At 41.8% G+C, this 22,431-nt stretch overlaps 1 protein-coding gene across 4 annotated transcripts in view; it reads left to right on the top strand.

The window, feature by feature from the left end:
• Window positions 1–1,626: 1,626 nt before the first annotated feature.
• ACSS3 (acyl-CoA synthetase short chain family member 3) overlaps window positions 1,627–22,431 on the top strand; it is a 75,044-nt gene continuing 54,239 nt past the window's right edge. For 2 of the 4 annotated variants that reach the window (XM_072345413.1, XM_072345422.1), the window contains exons 1-3: window positions 1,627–2,064; window positions 8,847–8,991; window positions 16,659–16,847. In XM_072345413.1, the coding sequence (XP_072201514.1) occupies window positions 1,808–2,064; window positions 8,847–8,991; window positions 16,659–16,847 (591 nt within the window). In that variant the 5' untranslated portion in view covers window positions 1,627–1,807. Of the gene's footprint in view, window positions 2,065–3,076; window positions 3,103–8,846; window positions 8,992–16,658; window positions 16,848–22,431 lie in introns of those variants that run through there. The other 2 variants (XM_072345431.1, XM_072345439.1) reach the window with 2 other exon arrangements.

A 22,431-nucleotide genomic window follows, 5' to 3' on the forward strand; every position in this document is an offset into this window, starting at 1 on the left:
ACTAAAAGCATATTTCCACGTTCCCATGTCAGTTTTCAGTCAGATTGGTTATTTTCAGTCAGAATTTTCATTCACAATGAGGCTAGGCATCTCACAGGCAGGAAATACAAGGCAAACCTCTGGGAGTCTTTTTTTAAACACTGAGAGCAATTGTGTGTTACCACAAAGTAAGTGCTTATTTGTACAACACATGCCATGCTGCCAGGCACTCAGCAGACACATCTGATTCCAGGGCTGTCAGGAGGTCACAGTGTTTACAATCCCCATAAGCTTCTCTCTTTCATTTATCCTTTAATTTGTGCTTGTGGACTCTATTGACAGCAATTGCCCCGTCACCATGGTCAAAATGTATAAGAAAGCAATGTTCTCAAAAGTAATCTCTAAACTAGAAATGCATTTTTGATGTTCTTGCTTTGTTGGCAGGCTGTAGCCTCTCCCTGGCAGTAGGGAAATGTTCACCATTTTTCTGCTTAGTCCTTCAGGTGATTTAGGCTTTGGGGGGGGGGGGGGGGTTAAATTTGTTACAAGTCAGGCTTGAATGCTAATGTGCTGCTTGGGTCTGCATTAATGCAGTCATGTGGGGAAGGAGCAAGTGGCACTGTGCTGCATGCAGCGTGGGACAGGCCATCCTCACTCATTGGGCAGGGAAAACAGGCTCAGTATGTCATGGGAACATGTTGAGCTCCTTACATCTGCCCCAGTAATGAAAGGAACAATCAACCTTCACATTCTTGAACATGGAGGTGACCTAATAAATATGGAGTGACTGTAAATCTGTAAATCAAATTCTTCATGCTTTTTTTTTTTTCTTCTTCTTTTGAAGCAGGCAATGAAACTGATTTCATGTATTAAACTGCCTGTAGTGAATACACGGACTAGCTCTGTGTAGTCACTGCTGCACCAGTAATGCGATTCACTCTTGCCTTCCTTTTGTACTAACTCAGCAGTAGCCACAAAATATGTCTGAGAAGCTGGTGTGTGTTTTAAGTGCCGTACAGTATAGCTACTTCATCATAATCAGCTTTCCTCAAAGCGAGAGCCTATTTCCAAATAAACACTTGAGTGTTGTGTCACACAAGTTATTAAGTCAAAAATAATTTGTTTTTCTGTTTCTTTTCAGTTCTGTGCAGAATACTGAGTTCCTCTTCACTCAAGCAAAACCCGGCGGTGGTTTCTGCCTATCATTTGTGGATGTGGTTTAGGAAATGGTATTTGCTGTAATGATGACTTGCTGCAACCACAAAGAACTTTTTAAGGAAGAAAAACAAAACAAAACAAAACAAAATAAAAACGATGAACAGGAAAATCTTTAAATTACGAATGCTTTCTGCAGAAGAATTTTACTAAGACAAAAAAACTGTTCAGATGTGGAAAAACGGCCAACATCTGCGTCAAGAGACCAGGAACCCGAAGTGCCCGATGCGTGAGGTAAAAGGGCGAACATTCCCGGGTTCCTCTCCTTCCACCGGCCTCTGTACACCCACGGGGCTCCGCTCCCGGGCAGCGCCGACGGTCGCCCGCCCCCGAGCCCCGCAGAGCCGCAGCTCCAGGGATGGCGCCAGGCCCGCCCGGCCCGGCCCGGCCCGGCCCCACGGGGCGCAGACCCAGCCACCAGCCCGCCCCCGCTCGGCGGGGTCCGGCCGCATTGCTCCGCGTCGTTCCCGATTGCGGCCGCTTGGCTGAGGCAGCTGCGGCCCGGGGGCCGTCGGACCCGTCGTTGGGCAGCCCCGCCGGTTACGGGGAAGCCGCCACGGGCCAGAGGCTGCTCGGAGCGTTAGTTAGCTTAGCCGTGCCGTGAGGCCGCGCCATGGGGCTGCTGGGCAGGATGGCGGTGCTGGCAGTGCGCGGCGGCGCTGCCCGGCGGTGGCTGGGGCGGCCCTGCGCGGGGAGCCGGCCGCCTGCCCGCGCCGCTGCCTCTTCCCCGGCGCTGGGACGGTACGGGGAAGTGTTCAGGTCCTCGATGGCGGAGCCCGAGAAAGTTTGGGGAGCTGCCGCCGAGCTGATCCAGTGGTCCAAGCCTTGGGCCAGGGCCCTGGAAAGGCGCGACCCGGGGAGAGACTCCTGGTGAGTGCGGGGCACGGCGGGGACCGCGGGCGGGCGGGGCTGCACGAACCGCCCGAGGCAAACCCCCCCCCGGGGGGGGGGTGTCACGGCTGCAGAGCCCAGCAGAGGTTACGGTTACACTGGATTAATTATTGACATCGGAGTGGAGCGGTGTGTTGGAGTCGGGAGGGGCGTGTGGGGGTTGACACAGATCTGTGTGTGATGCAGGTGTCTGGGCGTCTGCCTGGTGCTCCATGTGGGCTGCGTGGAGCAAGGGATCCTGGCCGTGGCAGAGGTGCGCCGCAGTGTGTGCGAATAGGAGACTTTCGGGGTTGTGCAGTGGTAGGAGTTGACTCAGTTTCTCTTCCGATGTGGTTAGGGTAGTGTGTAGTGTGCTGTGTGTGGTGAATGGCAGCCTGCTCCAAGATAGAACTGACGTCCTTCTAGTAAATTGCAGGAGAGGATTTTCAGTACTTCTTCAAAGGCGACTTGCCCATTAAAATATGGTCACAACCTCCATCATCATCCCTTTTTAAGCAAGTTTTCACTCGTGCACTTCGATCTCCTCTCAAGGAGAAGCTCATCCAGGATATGGAAAGCGAGGCGGGAGGGGGGGTCATCTTGGTCACATCCATGTTCTTTGCTTTTATTTTTTTTTTTGTATTTACGTTTTTCTGACTTGATTTTAATTGAAAACACTAAACTTTCTCAAAGCGTAATTAAAACTATTAATCACTCTAAAATCTGTCAAAATGAAGAGACACGGAGCCAGCAGTGTTGAAGCTTACGTTCTTGTTGGTGGCTGTGGTTATTGGTTGGCAGCTCTCCCAGTGAAAATTGTTTCTATCTCTTAAGCTGAATGTTAAGCAGCACCCAGCTGGGATAAATCTCCTTAAGTCAGCGGGACTACATAACAGTCAGGAGTCTTAAAATGGATGGATAAGGAGACCTGTGGTCCACTGACCTGGGTTTTTGAGGCCATGGCACTATTCTGAAAGGACAAACAGGTTTGCCTGCATAATGAAGAACCACTAAAGCTCCTTGGCATACCTGAAAAAAGTAATTAAAAAGTTGTTGTAACAGTTTTTAAGAATTAAAGAATATTAGCAATGCTGGTGAGCATAGTTCTATTGTTAGGACCTATCAAACTAATGTAGCTTGATGTGGTAAGCTTGCTGGCTGGAATTGATGTGGTTCAGTCTTTTTAAAGCATTTTGGTTTCTTAGCTGGGAGTGATTTGTTCTCATGACAGAGATACGTGGAATAAGTTATATGGGCTGAAGTCAGATTTATCTTGTGGTGTTTTCTGACCTTCTGTCTTGCTGGCGTCTTTATCTCTGTGGATGCGGAGAACCACAGACTGAAATCATCTCACCAGTGGATCAAAGTACTTGAAGGGTATAGAGTTAGACTGTTTCCAGTGGTGCCCAGTGCCAAGACAGGGCAAAAAACAGAGCATAAGAGTTTTCCCTTGAGCACCAGAAAAGAATTCTATGCTGTGTGGGTGACAGTGCACTGGCACAGGCTGCCCAAGAGGCTTTGGAGTCTCCTCCTTGTTAGAGATCTTCCAAAGCTGTGTGCATATGGGCCTGGGCACACTGCTCTGGGTGTCTGTGCTGGAGCAGAGTTTGGAGCAAGTGAACCCAGAGGGCCCTGCCAACCTCAGCCATTCTGGGATCCTGTGGGATTTACAGAGGTGCACATCTCTGAAGGGTCAACGTCAGGCCCTAGTTATTGTTTGGATGTCAGATATCTGTTGATCTGTTGTGGGTAAGAAACCTTCAAGTAATTCTTGTTTTGTTCTTATATTTTTAATTCTCTTTATTATTTTAATGCACAACATGCTGTGTTCTTCCTTCCCTCCTTCCCTCCTTCCCTCCTTCCCTCCTTCCCTCCCTTCCTCCCTTCCTCCCTTCCTCCCTTCCTCCCTTCCTCCCTTCCTCCCTTCCTCCCTTCCTCCCTTCCTCCCTTCCTCCCTTCCTCCCTTCCTCCCTTCCTCCCTTCCTCCCTTCCTCCCTTCCTCCCTTCCTCCCTTCCTCCCTTCCTTCCACGTTAAGAGATTCTGGGCTGCAAGGGATCGCAGAGTATTCTGCCCCTGAAGACTCAGACGGTTGCCAGCATCCTGTGGGTTCCACAGGACAAGGGATAGGTAGGCTCGTTGAAGACAAGAGTGTGTTTTAGAGGGAAAGAAGATATAAGAGCCTCGTTGGGAGTACTGTTTGAAAAGAAAACAAATAGGACACAGCAGAACTGAACAAGTGCCCAGGCTTCAGAGAAAAACTGTTTGAGACTTAGCAAAACAGACACTGTATATTTGCTGGTCCCTTTTATTTTACTTGAAGAAGTTGGTTAGCACAGCTAAAACTACAGTTTCTAATCCCAATTCTGCTTCTCTGAATGCTGTAAGAGCATAACAGGAATGTGAGTGTGCCCTGGTGTGCTTTCTTTAGACTGTCCTATTGCACACAGCAGGATTGTGTCAGAGGGATTCCAAATGGGAAGAAAAAAATCTGTGAAACACTAGAACAGATCATTTGGGGATCACGTGGAATCCCATTAAGTTAAAGCAGGTTTTTTGTTAGGAATGGTAGAAACAGTTTTCCCTGACTAGGGCAGGCTGAGGACACTTATACAAGCTGTGTTTCTCTGTGATTCTAAGACATAAGCGCAACATAAAATCACCTTTGAACTTTTGAATGTTACCCAGATGACTATCTGAATGTTGCTTACACTTTTTAAAGTGTGGCTAGATTGATTAACATACTGCCATCTTTACATATCTGGCGCTGTAGAGGTTTTGTCTGTCACTTCATTCAGCGCCTGTTCTGCTTTCATCTAAACAATTGAAAAGAAATCCATGTGATGCTTGGAAACTCAGGCTGGAGAAGTGCTGGTGCCCTGCATGGTGTCACAGGGTTTTACCATAACTCTTTTTTTACTAAAAGTGCAGTATCATTACAGTGTAGGTTTTTCTCTTTGCACTTGTTCTGGGTTTGTTCAGGACCTTTAGCATGCATTTTTCTTAACCATCATTGCTTCTGAGCCACTGAGTGCTGTTAGATTCTGAAGATCGCAGATACTATTGGAAATGATGACTTAACTTTTGAAAATTTGAGTTAAGTGATAATTATGTGTGGCCTTTTTCAAGTCTGTGTTTATTTCATTACTACTGACAGATGAAAACTAATTCTGAACACATTAAAAATCGTTCCTGGGTCATTTTTGGCAGATATTAAGCTCTGTGTAATTGAAGTCCTGTCACTGAAGACCTAACCGACTTGCCCAGAGTAGGAGGACACAAACAGAGCTTTCTTGCCCCCTTCTATTAACCTTAAGGGTTCATAGCAGCAGTCACGTTGAAGTGTAGTTGAAGGAGAGTTGGTGCGTGCTCCCAGCAGCAGAAGCTGGGAGGAGCACAGCGCCAGGCTCTGGGAAGGTGCGGCAGCTCTGCAGGGGCTCACAGTGTCCTAAAGTGGTAACTGCTGAAATCGCTACACACATGTATTGTTTGAGGAAAGTTATTCATCATGTGGGTTATCAAAGGCTACTGCTTTCAGGGGTCATAGAATCATAGGATGACTTCCCTAGTCCTGCTCACCACACCATTCCTGATACAAGGCAATGGCATCTTGGCTTCCTGATACAAGCCAAGATGCCATTGGCCTTCTTGGCCACCTGGGCACACTGTTGGCTCATATTCAGCCTACTGTCCATCAGCACACCAAGGTCCCTTTCCATCAGGCAGCTTTCCAGCCATATCTCCCCAAGCCTATAGGGTTGCCTGGGGTTGTTGTGATCAAAGTGCAGGACCCGACACTTGGCCTATTGAAACTCATGATAGACAGGAAGAAAGAATTATCAAAAAGATAGGTAGATATTGGCCATATCCAAGTTAAAAAGGTTGCTGTGAAGCAAAGTGTTGCATTGTTACAGCCACTTGTAAAACCTGCTGTGTTGTTGGCAGAAGAACCCGTCCATTTTAATGCAGCACGGGGCAGAAGGTGAACTCTTGAAAGAGCCTGTAGCCAGTCTCCTTTGTGTGTTAAACTCAATACTGTGTGCACTGTTTTACTCACTTCTCAGCATTAGGGATATAGTACAAAGGAATGATTTTTGATCAGGAATTCGGTTTGCATGCTGTGTTGAAAGGAATGTCTGGTTAGCAACAGATTAGCAACTTACAGCCCTGCTTGTTATGGCAGAATTCAGTTGCAGCTCTTGCACCCATCCTGCAGATTCATCTCGTATCTTTCTGCAGTCTATTGGAATATTGCATTTTCAGTTCTGGAATTCCAAGTCAGTGCCCTTATTTTCAGGACAGTGTCCTGTTTCTATGCTGACGTTGCTTTCCTGCTACAACTTATTCAAGAAAATTGATGTTCTTCAGAGATGTTCCTCTCTTTGAAAATCACTGAATGAACAGAAATTTGCAGCAGCACAGTGCAGCTTTTCAAGGCCAGGCAGTGTTTATTTGCCATGCACAATGGGACACTGCAACACACCCCTGTGTGACCAGCAGAAGAGCTGTGGCTGTGGTCACAGCAGGTCAGCTGTGCACTGCTGTCTTCTGGACCCATGGCAGCCCATGCTCCTCCCTCCCTTTGCAGAGCTCTAATTGCACCATCTGTATGCTGTGGGGTTGCTTTAACTCTCAGCCTCACATTTTTCACAAGCAGTCGTTATAAAACTATGTTGAATTTTCTGAGATCATTCTAAGAGTCCGAGCTCTTCTACTCCCTCATGTTTTCACCATTCTTAAGTAGTTATGCACAGTAACCCACCTGTTGTGTATCTAATGTATTCCATTAGAATGACAGAATCACCAGGGCTGGAAAAGACTTCCAGGAATAATCCAGTCCACCTACCACCAATATTTCCCTACTAAACCACGTCCCTTACTGCAACATCTAAATGTTTCTGGAACAGGATTGTTCCTACCATCCTACAGTGATTTGTTATAAAAGTCCATGGATGACCTGAATCCTCCACAACTATTATGACAGCAACACAGAGTTTTCTTTGTGTTACCTGAAGCAACTGAGAGTCTTTTATTGCCCATTAGTTCTTCTTTTATGGGAAGGGCTTTATGGTACAGCATGTTTGTCTTAGTGGGACAGAATGGTTTTCTTCAGCGAGTTTGGTATGATGCTGTGTTTTGATTCTAGGAGAACAACAATGTTGATAACACACTGATGTTTATAGCTGCTGCTAAGCAGTGTTGTACAAAGCCAAGGCATTTTGCAGTGAGGGCCCAAGGAGCTGGGATGAAACAGAATTAAGACAGATGACTTAAACTGGCCAAAGGGATATTCCATACCATGTGACATCATGCAGAAGGAGTTTTGGAATGGGTGGGAGTTCAGCTGGCTCTCTTCCACTGCTCAAGGCATTGGTCGGGGAGCAGTGAGCATTTGCTTCTGCATCAGTTGTTATATACATTCTCATGTATATATGTATATATAGTCATTACTATTTTCCTTTTCTCTATCTTAGTAAAGAGTTTTATCTCAAGGGTTCTACTTTGTTTTTTTTTTTTTGTCCCACTGGGAAGGAGTGAGCAAATGACTTTGTGGTGCTCAGCCACCTGCCAGGTTAAACCACAACAGGGTGTTTGTTACTTTCTTGGTCCTCCACTTCTCCTTATCAATGACATTGTAAAGGAGTCACAGTAGAAGATTGCTACGTCCTGACATCCTAACTAGTCTGAGCTTAATAATTGCCATTCTTTGACAACAGGGACTAATCTATGCCATCTGTGCATACGGATATATGAATAATACATCATATATCCTACTTTAGAGCAGTCCTGTTCTATATGGGGAGGAAAGTAGGAAATGCTCTCTTTTAATTAGTAGTGGGTTACTTTAGGCCATCTGTTCTTATTTTTTATGTTACAAGATATTATGACAGTGAGCATCCCTGTAGCATTTTTGGAAACACTCAGCTCAATTATTTTTTGGTGTTACTCTTCTTTTTGCTGTAGATGGATACCTATAGATAGGAAAACACAAAGGAGAGCATCGTTTTGAGTAACTTCAGTTCTTCTGTGTCGTCTTTGCTAATAGCCATTGTAGCATATGGTGCCTTCTGTGTTTTCTTGAGGATTGTGGCACACTTGACTTTTCTTTTTCTGTGTGAAATTGCAATAAAAGTAAAACCCGAGTTTGTGCAGGTGACTTTATTTTTTTTTTTAATTGGAAGAGATTTTATTTTCTAATTGTCTGGCTGTTGAAGAGACTGTTGACTCACGCTACTTTACAGAGGCTTTTAAGTCACTGATGCAGACCATGGTAATGTCAAGTGCATTTGGAATATCAGAAACATTTATAAGTTTTTATGACTGTTGGGGTCGATTTCACTTGGATACAGACATGTGTGCTTAACTGTTACTGCCCGTGTCTGAACTAGAACGCTCTGTGTCTTGAGCCGGTTCTTCATAAATAAAGATACATGTGCATGCCAGTACAAAGTAATGTAATAAGATATGTTCATAACAGCAAACTGTTTTGCATGAATGTATGTCTTGTTCTCTGAAGTCTTCGCTATAAAAATCAAAACAATTTATGCAAAGGAAGTAAAATCAAGTTCAGCAGATTCTTGTTAAGTCAGTTAAGGTAGAAATGCTTAACTTTTTAAACTAATTTCAATAATGGGATTATTTATCATCTTCAGTAAATTGGGTGATTCTAGAATAAAAAAAAGGGCTTCCTGAACTGAGGGTGAAGTTTTGATCTCTACTTCAAGAATCACCCGTCTCAGTTCTGCAAAGGTTGCCTGTTACATTCTCCCAACTTCTTCTTTAGGTTTGTTGGTGGAGAGCTGAATATCTGTTACAATGCTGTTGATCGTCACGTTGAGAATGGACGAGGAGACCACATTGCCATTATTTATGACAGTCCTGTAACAAATACCAAAGAGAAAATAACTTATAAGGAACTCCTTGAACAGGTACGTTTGAGAATAAGCTTGTTACTGAAAATAGGCTGGAAATATTGCACAGCAGGTGGATATTAGGGAGGTAGAAATGGTCTGTCTTTCTAGTTTATTCCTTTTGCTGTGCTTGGTATTGATTTGTAAGCCTCAGTACCTGCATCAAATAATAGTGTATCTAGAGGTTCTCTGTTTTGTTTTTTTTTTTTTTTTTTTTTTTTTTTTTCCTGCAGTTAAATACTTTTTTTCTGGTTGGTTACACTCTGAACTTTTCTTCTTTCTTTCTTTCTTTCTTTCTTTCTTTCTTTCTTTCTTTCTTTCTTTCTTTCTTTCTTTCTTTCTTTCTTTCTTTCTTTCTTTCTTTCTTTCTTTCTTTCTTTCTTTCTTTCTTTCTTTCTTTCTTTCTTTCTTTCTTTCTTTCTTTCTTTCTTTCTTTCTTTCTTTCTTTCTTTCTTTCTTTCTTTCTTTCTTTCTTTCTTTCTTTCTTTCTTTCTTTCTTTCTTTCTTTCCTTTTTTTTTCCTTCCTTCCTTCCTTCCTTCCTTCCTTCCTTCCTTCCTTCCTTCCTTCCTTCCTTCCTTCCTTCCTTCCTCCCTTCCTCCCTCCCTCCCTCCCTCCCTCCCTCCCTCCCTCCCTCCCTCCCTCCCTCCCTCCCTCCCTCCCTCCTTTTCCCTTTCCCTTTCCTTTTCCCTTTCCCTCTTTTTCATTCTCTTTCTTTCTCTTTTCTTCCTAATACTTCTTTTTTCCTGTGCATGAAGAAATGCAAAATATTTGTCAGGCTACGTGACAGTAAGTTGCTATGATGAACAAAACTGCCACTATGGCAGAGATGAAGGTACATACCTTGACTGTGGCTGTGCATGATTCAGTGTAAAAACAAATGCAGTGTTAGCCAGAAGCAGCTCTAAGGAGAGCTGCCTGCTTGAGGCAGCAGTGGGAGTGCTGATGGCCCATGCCGGTTTTCCGTATGGAAGCTCTGAGGGAGTTGACCCAGCTTACCTTTGGCTTACCCTGACCTAAAATAGTAGGGTATTCATTTGATTCTATCCAGAAAAGTGTAGTCAGACACACGTGCAGAATTTGGAATTCTGTAGCTCGTTCTCTTTAATATAAAAGGAGTCTTATTACAAAAGGCAGGATTTGAGATTGTTAACTTCTCTCACAGATTTCTGGTCTGTTCTTGTGAAACTTAACTTGGTTCATCTGATTATTGCCAGACACCCACAAAGATGTAGGATGAAAGTTGCAGATGTATTTGCTGGTGTGTTTTGTGTTGTAGATGATGTAGAGGCTAGAAGAGATTTTGGGAAGAGACACACCAAACCAGTATGGGGTGTGGCTTACCTTGTTGGGCTCACAGCCTTCCATCATCACTTGTTGCTGTGCTTTTAGCCTGCTCAGTGCAAGCTATGAGTGCTGTATGCTGGAGTTAAAATAGACTTTCAGTGCTTTTCATGTTTCATTACAGGTTGGTGTAGGTACAGACCATACGTAAGAACAGAGCAATACTCTGGAAAGAAGCCTTATGCTTTCTGTCTTGAATGCCTTTCTCAATCTGGCAGTGTAAATTTGTGTGCAGACTGTAGTCTGAACTGTACCCATCCAATGAATTTTTACTAGTCTGTCTAGCCATTAAGCTGATATTTCAGTGAGAATATCTTATCAGATAGGCTGCCTGTTCAGAACGTCTGTACAGGAGATCATCATTTGAAGCGATGGAATTATTTCTGGCTTTTGTGAACAAAAGAAGAGTTCATAGGTGGATTAACTAGAAGATCCGTATTGTAGATGTGGGTTTCAGGGTTGGAAGATTGAGAACTTTGTACCAAGTTGGACAGTATGTCCAAGGATCATAACATATGGTAAGGATGAAAAAAGAAAACAGGTGCTTAGCTGGGGATAATACAGCTTCTTAAGGAGGGTAGGATGGTGTGAGCCATGTGCTCAGGATGCCTATTGTTTTCGCATGATGCTTTTTACTCACTGCACAGCACTTCAGATGTAAGAACAAGGATGTTGCAATTAAAATCAAGCACCACTGAGTTATAAATAATGGAGAGAAATTTTGGAAGCTTGTGGTTGTTTAGTGTCTGACCTGTGGAAAAGTTTGTGCTTTATTTATGATTTTTTTTAAGGCAGAGCTGTAACATAAGAGTCGTAGGGGAATTTCAGCAGTTCTTTGTTGTTGCAAATGACAAGATCTGTTGATACGCTGTACAGCTACACTTGGAATGCCTTGGCACTGTCACAGTTTGTTAAAGTGAAATTTTATTGAGTGCATACAACTATGTTGTATTAATTTTATGCTGTTACGAATGGAATGCTGCAAATGCAGAGTAGGACTTTGGAAAATTTGATATGCAATGATCTCTGAGAGTGACTTATTTCCTGTACTGGTGTGTGTTAGAGATCTACATGAGAATTACAGTGTTGAACTGATACCAGGACAATTGGAATGAAAGTTCAAGCTCTGTGTGTGCCCTGGGATATCCTCTGATTCCAGTAGTGAGGTGCCTGGAAAAGATAATGGAGACATGAATTCTTTAAGAACTGCTGCTGAATCTCCATAGTTTTAGTTACCCAGAAGAAAAAAGGAACAATGACTTCTATTCATTTGAAAATAAACTTTCTGATTGTGTTGGGAAGGGCTGCCATTTTCAGGTTAAGGTGTAGGTTGTTACGTGTGTGGAAACAAACCTTTCTGTTTGCATGACTGAGTTATTTTCTGTAGGAGGCCTCCGTTGCTGAAAAACATCTCAAGAATTTGAGTACCATGTTTGCAGATGTTGACACTTGACAGATATTTTACACAGAACCAGCATGATTTCTCTTTGTCATTCTTTTCAGTAACAATGCACAGTTAACGTGCTGAATTTGGTTCTGTAATAAATAATTCCTGAGTGCAGTAACCTGACAGGATTGCTGAAAACCAACCCTCCCTCTTCTCCAGGCTGAGTCCCTGGCAGCATTGAATGTTTCAGAAGCATGGATGAGAGAGAAGGGTTTCAGGGTTATCAACACTGGGTTAGGATGTAATTTATTTTGTAGGATGTTTTTTTTTCTATAATTACCCACTCTAAAAGCATCTCTTTCTGAAACCGCTGTGTTAGCCATTGTCAGTTTGTAGCTGTGTCTGTCTTGCTCTGCGTCTCCTGTCTATATGACTGAAGTATCACCCAGATTGCATTGCTTCCAGCAGTCTTTCTTATCTTCCATGCTTTACTCCATGTTCCTTCTTTGCCTCCTTCCTATAGAAATGACCACTTCCTTTCATTTCAAGACATTCATTCTCAGAGGTACTTAAAGATCAAAACTGGAACATAGAAAATCCTACTGAAACCAACAGCCTAACTTTTTTCCTTATTGTTTAAGTAAAATTATCTTGACAGTATTATGTGTTAGTCTATTTGTTTAATGTTGTTTTTCATTTTCTTATCCAAATTTCAAATGTTATTCTACAATGGATGTCCTGGAAAGATTTAACTGTGCTGTAACAGAGGCAACTCTTCGGAAATACCAATATTAGTATTCTGAAGGGATGAGACTAATCAGACATTTAGAAAGAGTGGTGTCCTGGGTTTTTCACATTCCACACAAAAGTCTTCCAAATCATCTTAGAAGTCTGAAAAAGTAGCAGGAACTTGATCTTCCTTGACTTAAGATAGCTATACTGCATCATGTCGACATCGGTGATGCATGCAGTAGTGTATAATTTGGTGCAGTATTGGCAGATGAATGAAGCAAAGCCATGCTGAATTGATTGCTGAGGCTCCTGACATTTCCTGGTTTGCTGGTTTTACTTTGGAATAGATTTAGTTTGAACCAAATGCCCCATGACTCACTTCAAAGCAGTCTGAATCTATCTGTTCCACAAATCTCCATCCTTGACTTGTAGATGCCTTTAGAAAGCTCTGTGCTTTCCTTTCATCTGTCTTACTGCTTGATTACTCTCCCACTCTGTGTGGATGCTGGCTAAATAATGACATGTAAGAGAACTCAGGTGCTGTAGGAGTTTTGCAGAGCACTGTTGTGTCCCTCAGTATTCCTTCTGAGGAAAATGTCTAGAACTCCTCTCCTGTGTAGGGTGGATGCTGTGGCATCACTTCTGATCAAACACAAAATCAGTGCTGAGTTGGTAAGCAATACAGAATCTCCATCTCCTCCTCTTCCTCCTCCCTTCTAGGAGGCATGTGCTCCACAACCAGGATGGAAAATGGACATTATCTGTGCTTGACCCAAAATCTTTCCCTTGATCCAATGAACATGGTGACATATGAATGAAGGAGAAATTACTTCAATTTACTGTAATCCCAGCAGCTCTTTGCCTGCATTAGAAAGAAATAGAAGTCATCCCAACTTATATATATATATTTCTTGTTAATTGTGAACCGATGTATGAGTACCACTAAAGCTACTAGATAAGTCCCTTCTATACATCATTTGAGAGAGACACTGAGGGAGAGGCTCCTATGCAGAAACCTGGGAGAGCTGTATTTTCATAGAATCATAGAAAGGCCTGGGTTCAAAAGGACTTCAAAGATTGTGTAGTTTCAACCCCCCTTCCACAGGCAGGGTTGCCAGCCACCTGACCAGGCTGCCCAGAGCCACATCCAGCCTCACCTTGAATGCCTCCAGGGATGGGGCATCCACAACCTCTCAGGCAAACTGTTCCAGTGCTTGAATGAAAAACTTCCTTCTAATATCAAACCTAAATCTCCCTGTTTTAGTTTAAAGCCATTCCCCCTTGCCCTATCACTACCCACCCTCATAAACAGTTGTTCAACCTCCTGCTTATATGTTCCCTTCAAGTACTGGAAGACTGCAATGAGGTCTCCCTGGAGCCTTCTCTTTTCCAGGCTAAACAAGCCCAGTTCCTTTCCTTTCCTCATAGGAGAGGTACTCCAGCCCTCTGATCATCTCAGTGACCCTCCTATGGACGTGCTCCAAGAGCTCCATGTCTTCCTTGTGCTGGGGGCCCCAGGCCTGGGCATTGTACTCCAGTTGAGGCCTCAAAAGAGCTGAGAAGAGGGGAACAATCAGCTCCCTCTCCCTGCTGGCCGCCCCTTTTTTAATGTAGCTCAGGATACAGATGGCCTTTCGGGTTGCAAGCTCATACTGCTGGCTCATGTCCAGCTTCTCAGCCACCATTATTGAGGCATGTGTGGCCACCAGGACTGTCCTGGCATGCAGGCAGAACAGGGCTGAGGCAGGTGATTTCGGTTGGAGGTTGTTGCCTCTCAGAAATTCTCTCACAGTTCACAGCCCATGAGGAATTGTTTCTCGACAACTGTTTTAGTAGCCTTGGAAAAGCAAGAGATTGGAGAATTTAAGAGGAGAGGAAGGCTTTCTTTCTTAGGGTTAGAGGCATGCATATATGACATGGCTCTTTTTACAGCAGAAGATGCACATTGGGATGTTTCAGAAGCTCTCAGTATTTGAAGAATCTTTTTGTGTTTAGTCTATGATGAGGGACTGTACTTTGCTGAGACCCAGGCATTGTTTAACCCAGTAAGGTTTGGGATTCCTCTTCTAACCGTTTGGAGTGAAATTTTTATCTTAGTATCTTCTAAACAGAATTCTGCTGCTGCAGACCAAAACTGCATTTTGAACCACTGGGGACAGCCAGCTGGTTTGTTTCAGAACAGCACAGTCTCTCAAAACCTGAACTGCTAATACAGATATTATTTGTTTGGTGGCTGGGTGAAAAAAAAACCACATGCTCACTAGGGCTTGTGTTTGATGGAAGTGTAATTTAAGTCCAGATCTTCAAATCTGAGAGTCTGCTTCAGTCTCCTCTTATATCACTTGTCAAAAGCGATTTTAATGAAGTGTCGAATATATGAAGGCAATAGAGCAATCTTAAACTTTGAAGAAAGGCAGAGAAGCAGCATGCTGGTATGGAAACAACACCTGTAAAATCATGAGTGATGAAATATGCTTTCTTTATGTGAGCCATAAATGACAACATACTGTAACAAACTGTGAAGTTTCACGGATTTTAACAGTTTTATGAAATGATCATAATCCCACTTTTTTTCTGTTTTAGAATGATTGCTTGAATGTTTCAGGCTTTCCACATCAATCCTGAGGGCAATGTAAACATGTTTTATGATGTTCCACAATCTGTGCAGGTGAAGGCAGTGTTTTATGAGAGTTGCTCTGAAAGTAATGCCTCCTGTTTTATTATTTTGGCCCATGATGTCAGAGGTGGATGTTGGTGGTATGTCAGTAGGGGTCGAACCTTTCTGCTTTGTCTAGAAATAACTAAATACCAATGGTATGGCTATAAATACTAGCTGTGTGCATGTCTAAGCCTTGTTGGTTTGTTCTAGTGTATTGACAGGTAATAATACATATAGAATTAAAGATATTTATTCTGATAATGAGCTGTATTTAACATGAGAGGGCTGTTATGAATGAATTTGCATACATTTATATGTGCCTACAACTTGTTCTGACAACTTTGCCTTACACACATATGCTGTCTTGTGTCTGAAAATAACAGCAGGAATTTATACGGTGTTTATATAAAAAAGGGGTGCTTCTGATTTGTGCATGCATACTTGGGTCTGCTCTGTTTCCATTTTCTTAAATCCTCAGGCAGAGGTGTAGAAATACACAGAGTCTGATGGTAGACGAGCAGTGTATTTAATGTAAACACAGCTCAGATGCATCTGGAGCTCTTGGATATTCCTATCTCAGGCCACAGAGATGTGTGATTCCACTGAACTCAGAAGCAGTGAGGTAATGCTGTGCCCCTCTTCAGTGAGGGATGTAATTGCTCCACATTTTCCTGAATGTGACCATAAAAGAAAGCACTTAATGCCTAGAAGTCACTGAAAGAAACAGTGATGCTAGGATTTAAATTGTTAAACTGCATTAAAATAACTCTTTAAATAGAGAAAACTAAAATTTGGAGAATAATATAAATGAAAGCAAAATGTTTTAAGGCACATCTGCTCTCCTGACTTGTGCACCCTTGATAAAGAAAAATCTTCCTTCCTCTCCTACTTATACAAGATTTGCCTAGGCTGTTCCCATTGCTTGCATTATTTGCTGCGTCATTGAAAATATCTTTTTGCTTGAGAGGCTTGGAAGTGAGTATTTTCCATTCTAGAGGCAGTATTCCCTTGCTGCTCCTAGGACTCTGTCTTTCCCTTCTTTACTTCCCAGTCTTACAATACACAGCAGAAAGAGTTTTCCACTGGACCTGGACTTTACTTAAAACCTTACCTGTGTGGTATAATGAATACAGCAAGAAAAATGCATTACAGGTCAGGTGTGAGATGTTCCTATATGAGTAGATTCACATTGCACTGATAGTGAAACAAATTAGAATCTCGTAGTTTCTAATGTTTACTGTGGTATTTTATAGTGAATGGCAGCTTATTAAGGAAAAAAGTGTTACTGTTGAGCAAGGGTTCCCCTGTAAGACAGAGCAGCTGCTTTTGTCTGAATTTAGACTTATGCATTCTGATACCCCAGGAACTTCCCAGACAGTTTATTAGTCTTATCGCTGATGTAAAACTATTGTAAACAAAACTCCTGTTCCTGTTACTTCTGGTTGGACTGAGGATTGTGTTGTTCATCAACTTTCTGTATCTTAATGACTTGTCTCCTTAATGTCCTGACTCTGTTGACTGTGGGAAAAGCTTTTTAATGTGTTGTGAATGTTTTGTCAGTACAGGTGTCCAAGTTAGCTGATGTCATGGTCAGACATGGTGTGAAGAAAGGAGATCGAGTGGTCATCTACATGCCCATGATTCCACAGACAGTGTGCTGCATGCTGGCATGTGCAAGAATAGGAGCCATCCATAGCCTAATTTTTGGTGGATTTGCATCAAAAGAGCTCTCTGTTCGCATTGATCACGCAAAGGTAATACATACTTGGAACAACAAATGCCGCTGCAATGTCAACCAATGTCAAAAACTCTTTTTTTTTCTTCCAGAAAGGGAAATGGCTGTGTGTGACACGACAGCTTCAATTTGCCTGTAATACCTAACACTGAAATGTGAACACAGTACTGCTTTTCTGCTGAAGGTGGTATTTTTCTTATAGCAGACTTTGAAGTATGGTTTTTGATTCCTTACAGAAATCACAACTATTTAACATATTGTTCTCTGCTTAGAAAATTGTCAGCCAGTGCATCGGTCTCTGCAAAACATCACCTTAAGTTTGGCTTCTTACCCAGCATCTTCCTAAAGTGTGTGAAAATCAGCATCATGCCAACCCTCAGTAACTTTATTGGTTTACTTCATGTTTATACATGTTAAGTAGTAATTTTTTCAGCTAGATGTCTACTTCATCTAACTTGAATATTAATCAAGTGAGCTCATTGCCTTAGGTGGCTCTGTAGAGAGCACAGGTAGTAGAGGCAAATGCTTCAAAGACTTCCAAGTTAGGCACATTGAAGCATTATGTAAGTCTTTGAAGTGTAAATGCAAATAATAATTTAATAACCTGCTTAGTAGTTTTTATTTGCATATTAGTAGCTTGTGTATGCATTAGTTTCAAGCCAAGTAATGTTTGTATTGGAAGTTTCTGTTCTTGTTTTCTACCACTGAACAAGACAAAACTTTCTGTCTTTACTGGAGAACGTGGGTCACTCGGCCCCTGTGCAGCAGCCCTTGGGTCTGATTCCTGTTGGCTGGGCTTAGAAGCTGAACACATTCTGCAGGGTGAAGCCTGCAGGATTTGCGGAACTTGTAGTTAATGTAGATCTTTGTGCACAGAAATGCTCCTCAGATCCCCAAGGTTTGAATTTTATGAATGTCTGTAAATCAAAAACAGTACTTTAAAAAGTGGAATGCATCTCCCTCCCTTTACTTCCCCACGCCCTTCCATCTGTGTTGTAACAAAACAAGTTAGTGAAATAGCTGAAGTATGTTGGAAGTTATAGCTGAAGTTTGTTGGAATCGTGAGAAAAAGCTGGAAGGAAAGTAATGACAGCTCCGATTTCCTTCCCACTCTCTGACTTCTTCAGCAAGCTCTAAAATTAGGCTTAACACAAAAGTTTTTGATTAGGGAAAAACAATGTGGAAGAAAAAGCTTTAAAGATTGAAATTGTTACAATGTGAATCATTTAGCATGTTTACTTTTAGACTACTTTACAAACAGTATTTACATTATTTACTCAAGGTCATTTAGCAAGTCTCTTTAATGGTTAGCTATAGAATTACTACCTGCAGGCCCTGGAATAAATCTTAATTTATGTTATTTATGTTGGGTTGTTTTTTTGTTTTTTTGTTTGTTTTCCCTTTAAAAGGCAGATCTAAATACTTTGGATGATTTTTGATCCATACAATGTATGATTAAAGTGTAAGTAAAGGGAGCAGGCACACGCTCAATCTAAATAACAAGGCTTCCCCAGTTTTGCAACACTGCTGAGATTATGTTGAAAGTATGAATGTAAGTGGCTGTAATAGGTAGTGTTCTTGTGAACTCAGAAGTTAATGCAAGCAGCCTCAACCTCCCCCAGCCCTTCTATTATTCTGTTTTCTGTGAACTGGGTGCTTCAATGCAGGACCTAATTTTGGTAGCATTAACTTGAAAGAAGGACTTGGAATAGAAAGTTGGCTGCAAGGGGCATTTTTGGAAGCAAGGGCAAACTTGAAGCTTTATCAGAAGACCTAAATAACAGACACTTTGTAAGTGGCTGTGGAAGGGTACATACAATTTTACCAGCTTGCCTTATTTATCTTGAATTTTAAATAGGTTTGGGAATTCTACAGAATTCTGCAGCTGATAATTTCTACCCTTGTCAGGTAGTGGCAGTGTTACAGATAATTCTGCGGTGAATTGTGATGGAGTGATACAGAGTGTGAGAAGAGGCATTTCTTGTCATCTTGCCTTTTGTCTGAATTTGAGAGTATATAGTTTGCAGTATCGAGATAATAGGTACTTTTTCAGAACATTTCCTATGTTTAGAGAAATCAACATGACACTTGTTTAAGGGCTTTATCTTAGTTAACTGGGAAAGCCGAGAAGAATGCTTTAAGAACAGTACACTTCTGTCCCTGTTTAATAAGGTAGCTGCTATGCGTACGACAGCCAATTTTTCTATAGTAATTCCGGAGGGCTTTTTAGATTTTAAGTACAAGTCCTCCAAAATAAATATGTGTAATGGAGTTCTGCAGATACGATTTTTGAAAGCTCTTGAGGCCTGAGCAGTGTTATGATTTGCAAGTGAGCAACAGTTCTTGAAAATGGAAAATATAAGATAAACTCAGTTTATTCAGAATTACCTGTTGTTTTCCGCTGGGGTCAGAAATACTATATTCCTCACTTACAGTTGACACATTTAGGGATATTAATAAGGGACCCTTGTAAAAATAAGTAAATATTTTGTAGTAGTTTATTCTGAATAAGATACCGTTCCCGTACACAGATATGGCTATGCATGGTTACCTCTAAGTCTTGTCATAATATGCCTCCTTTTATAACAACGTGACTTGCTTAGTCATCTTGGATGAGGGAAAGGCTGTGGATGTTATTTACCTTGATTTTAGGAAAACATTTTATACTCTTTCTCACAGTATTCTTCCTGGAGAAACGTGACTGTTCATGGCTTTGATATCTCTACAAAGAACTGGTTGGGTGGCTGAGCTCAGAGTCACAGTGAATGGAGTTCTGTCCAGCTGGAAGTCAGGTCCTGTGGCATTTCTCAAGATTTAGTCTTTTAGGATTTTAATCAGTGTGGATGAAGGAACTGAGGGTACCCACACTGTGTCTGCAGACAGTACAAAGTTAGGTGGGACTGCTGGTCTGCATGAGGGTGTAAAGACTTTGGAGAGAGATCTGGATAGGTGAGATCTCTTTTTGGAAATGGATCTAGATATGCTGGATTGATGATCTGAGTCCAGTCACGTGACATTCAGCCATGCTAAATGCCGGGTCCTAAACTTGGGTCATATCAACCCCATGCAGCGGTATGGGCTTAGAGTAGAGTAACTGGAAAGTTGTTCTGCAGAAAATCACCTGGGGGTGTTGGTCAGCAGCTGTCTGAATGTGGTCAGGCAGTGTGCCCAAGTGGCCAACAAGCTCAATGGAATCCTGGCCTGCAACAGAGATAGTATGACCAGCAGGACTGGAGTAGTGCCTTTGTACACTGTGTCGGTGAGACAACACGTTCCATGCTGAATTCAAGTTTGGGCCCTTTGCTACAAGAAGGATGTTGCTTAGGTGTGTGCAGAGATTAACATAGCTGGTGGAAAGAGTGACTGAGTGAACTGAGGCTCTTTAGACAGGAAAAGGCTAATTGAAGACCTCATTGCTCACTGTAGCTGCCTGAAAAGGGGTTACAGCAAGGTGGGTGGGTGACAATCTTGTGTCGTCAGGTGAAAAGTGATAGGATGTGACGCAGTGGCTTGAAGTTGCTAAAGGGAAGTTTTAGACTTAATATTAAAAAGAATTTCTTCATTGAAAGGTTGGTTAAGCATTGGAGCAGACTGGCTGGGGAAGTGCTAGAGCCTCCATCCTTGGAAGTATTCAGGAGCGATGTGAGTGCTAAGGGTCATGGTTTAGTGATTAAATTTGGTGGTTCAGGTTGGACTAGATGATCTTGAAGGTCTTTTTCAACATGAATAGCTCTACGATTAGACAGCAAGCTCAGCTGCTATTATGTAAGGTGCATAATTGCCTCATAATGTTTGCAGTTCTGTCTTGCATTGCCTTGAAGCACTTTTGGTAATATGTGTTTAGAAGTACATTCTAAGTTAGAAGGCAGTATCTTGTTTATGGTGGTTTTCTTTAAATTTTGTTTTTTAGCTACTAATACATTACAATTCAGGTCTCTGTGTAGAGCAGTGTCTGACAGAAATAAATGTGTGTGACCATCCGACATGGGTGGTATCGCCAGATCAGTATCAGCAGGCGCAGAGAACTGTATTATGGTTGCATGAGCATTTCTCTAAGTTGTGTGTCACTTTTTTCAGGAGGAAAGAGGTGCAACAAAAGCACACAAAATTTGGGTTTATTGTAAGATATGTGTATAACTAGGGTGAAAAGAGGAAAGAGCTTTGTGTGTTGAATAGCTGAGTGCTTGAGTGCTGGCTCTATCTGTAAGCCTCCTCATGACAGTACTAACATTTTGTGCTCAAAACTTGTCTGTTTTCAGCTTAGGCTTTTTACAGCTTGACCAATAAAAGGTTGAACCAATAAAAAGTATTCATTATTTCTTCTAAACGTTGCCTTGCATGTTACTAGAGATGGTAGGAGGAGCTTCTATGGGAGAACAATATTGTTTGTCTGATACTATTGGGCCTCACTTTATCTCATTTCAACTTCCTTATTTTTTCCTACAGTTCACTATCTCTGGCATTCTTTCTCCACCAAACCCCATCAAACAGTAGTTTTATTTCTATCTAGTCTGTCATGCAGGACTATGTGGAGCCACAGAAGAAGTGGGAAATGAATGTATAAAAGCAATATAGGAGCAGATGTGCAGAGAGGTAAAACACTAGAAAATAACCAGTAATGAGCCTTTGATTTGCACAGAATGGTCTGTGATGCTTTCAAGCAGTAACCCTCATGTAAGAAAAACATCAGACAATTTAGTATTGGAAGTCTAAAAAAAACCTTACCGCAGGTGATATAGTTGATAAGCAGAGGGGGCACTGTTTATAAATGACTGTAAACCTGGTATTGACTGAAGTCATCCACTGTAATAATTGAATAGAACTGTGCTAATAGATTCAGAGTAGCTTCCAGTTGAATTTTCAGTTTAACGGCATTGTATTAAATCTTCTTTAATCAAAATCACCACATTCCAAAAGGGAAAGTTGACAAATGCTGAAATGTTAAAGCTCATCTGAAATCTTTATTTTGAGTACAAGCTAATTAGCAAACCTCCTTGAATGGCAGATTTGGACAGGAAACATTTTATTACTGCACAATCAAACAATTTAATCTCTACTTTCCATGCGAAGCTTAATGCAGTCTTAACTGTGGCACTGTGGCTTGTGCCTACCTAATGAGATTTATGCTAATACATGCAATTACTAGGGTAGCTGGATCAGACTGCATAAGATGCTCAAGATAAATATGCTTTAAAACTCTAAAAGTAAAGAGGTTGAAGACTCACGCTTCTATTATTAAAATGTCTTCTAATACATAGTACCAGAGAAACAACCTTTTATTTCCTGAATCCATGAAGTAAGAGTACTGATCTTGGGACTTAAGTCAAAATAGTTTGTATGCAGTGAGGTGAGTTTTTCTGACTTAGGAAACCTTTCATAACACCTGAGGTTGGCTTAATGAAAAACATGCATCTTCTAAATGCACATTTTGAAAGAGAAGTTTGTCTAAAAATGACACCAAGAACAAGAGAAATCTGTTTTTCAGTGGATTTACATCCTGGGTCCTGGAAACAGTTACTTGAAAGACTCTAGATTAAATTTCCTCATGTGCCTTTTGACTTTAGCTTATTTTCTCCTGGTATTTCTAGTTTCATTTCTTCTTT

Source organism: Excalfactoria chinensis, chromosome 1 (genome assembly GCF_039878825.1).
Source record: "Excalfactoria chinensis isolate bCotChi1 chromosome 1, bCotChi1.hap2, whole genome shotgun sequence".
Lineage (NCBI taxonomy): Eukaryota > Metazoa > Chordata > Aves > Galliformes > Phasianidae > Excalfactoria > Excalfactoria chinensis.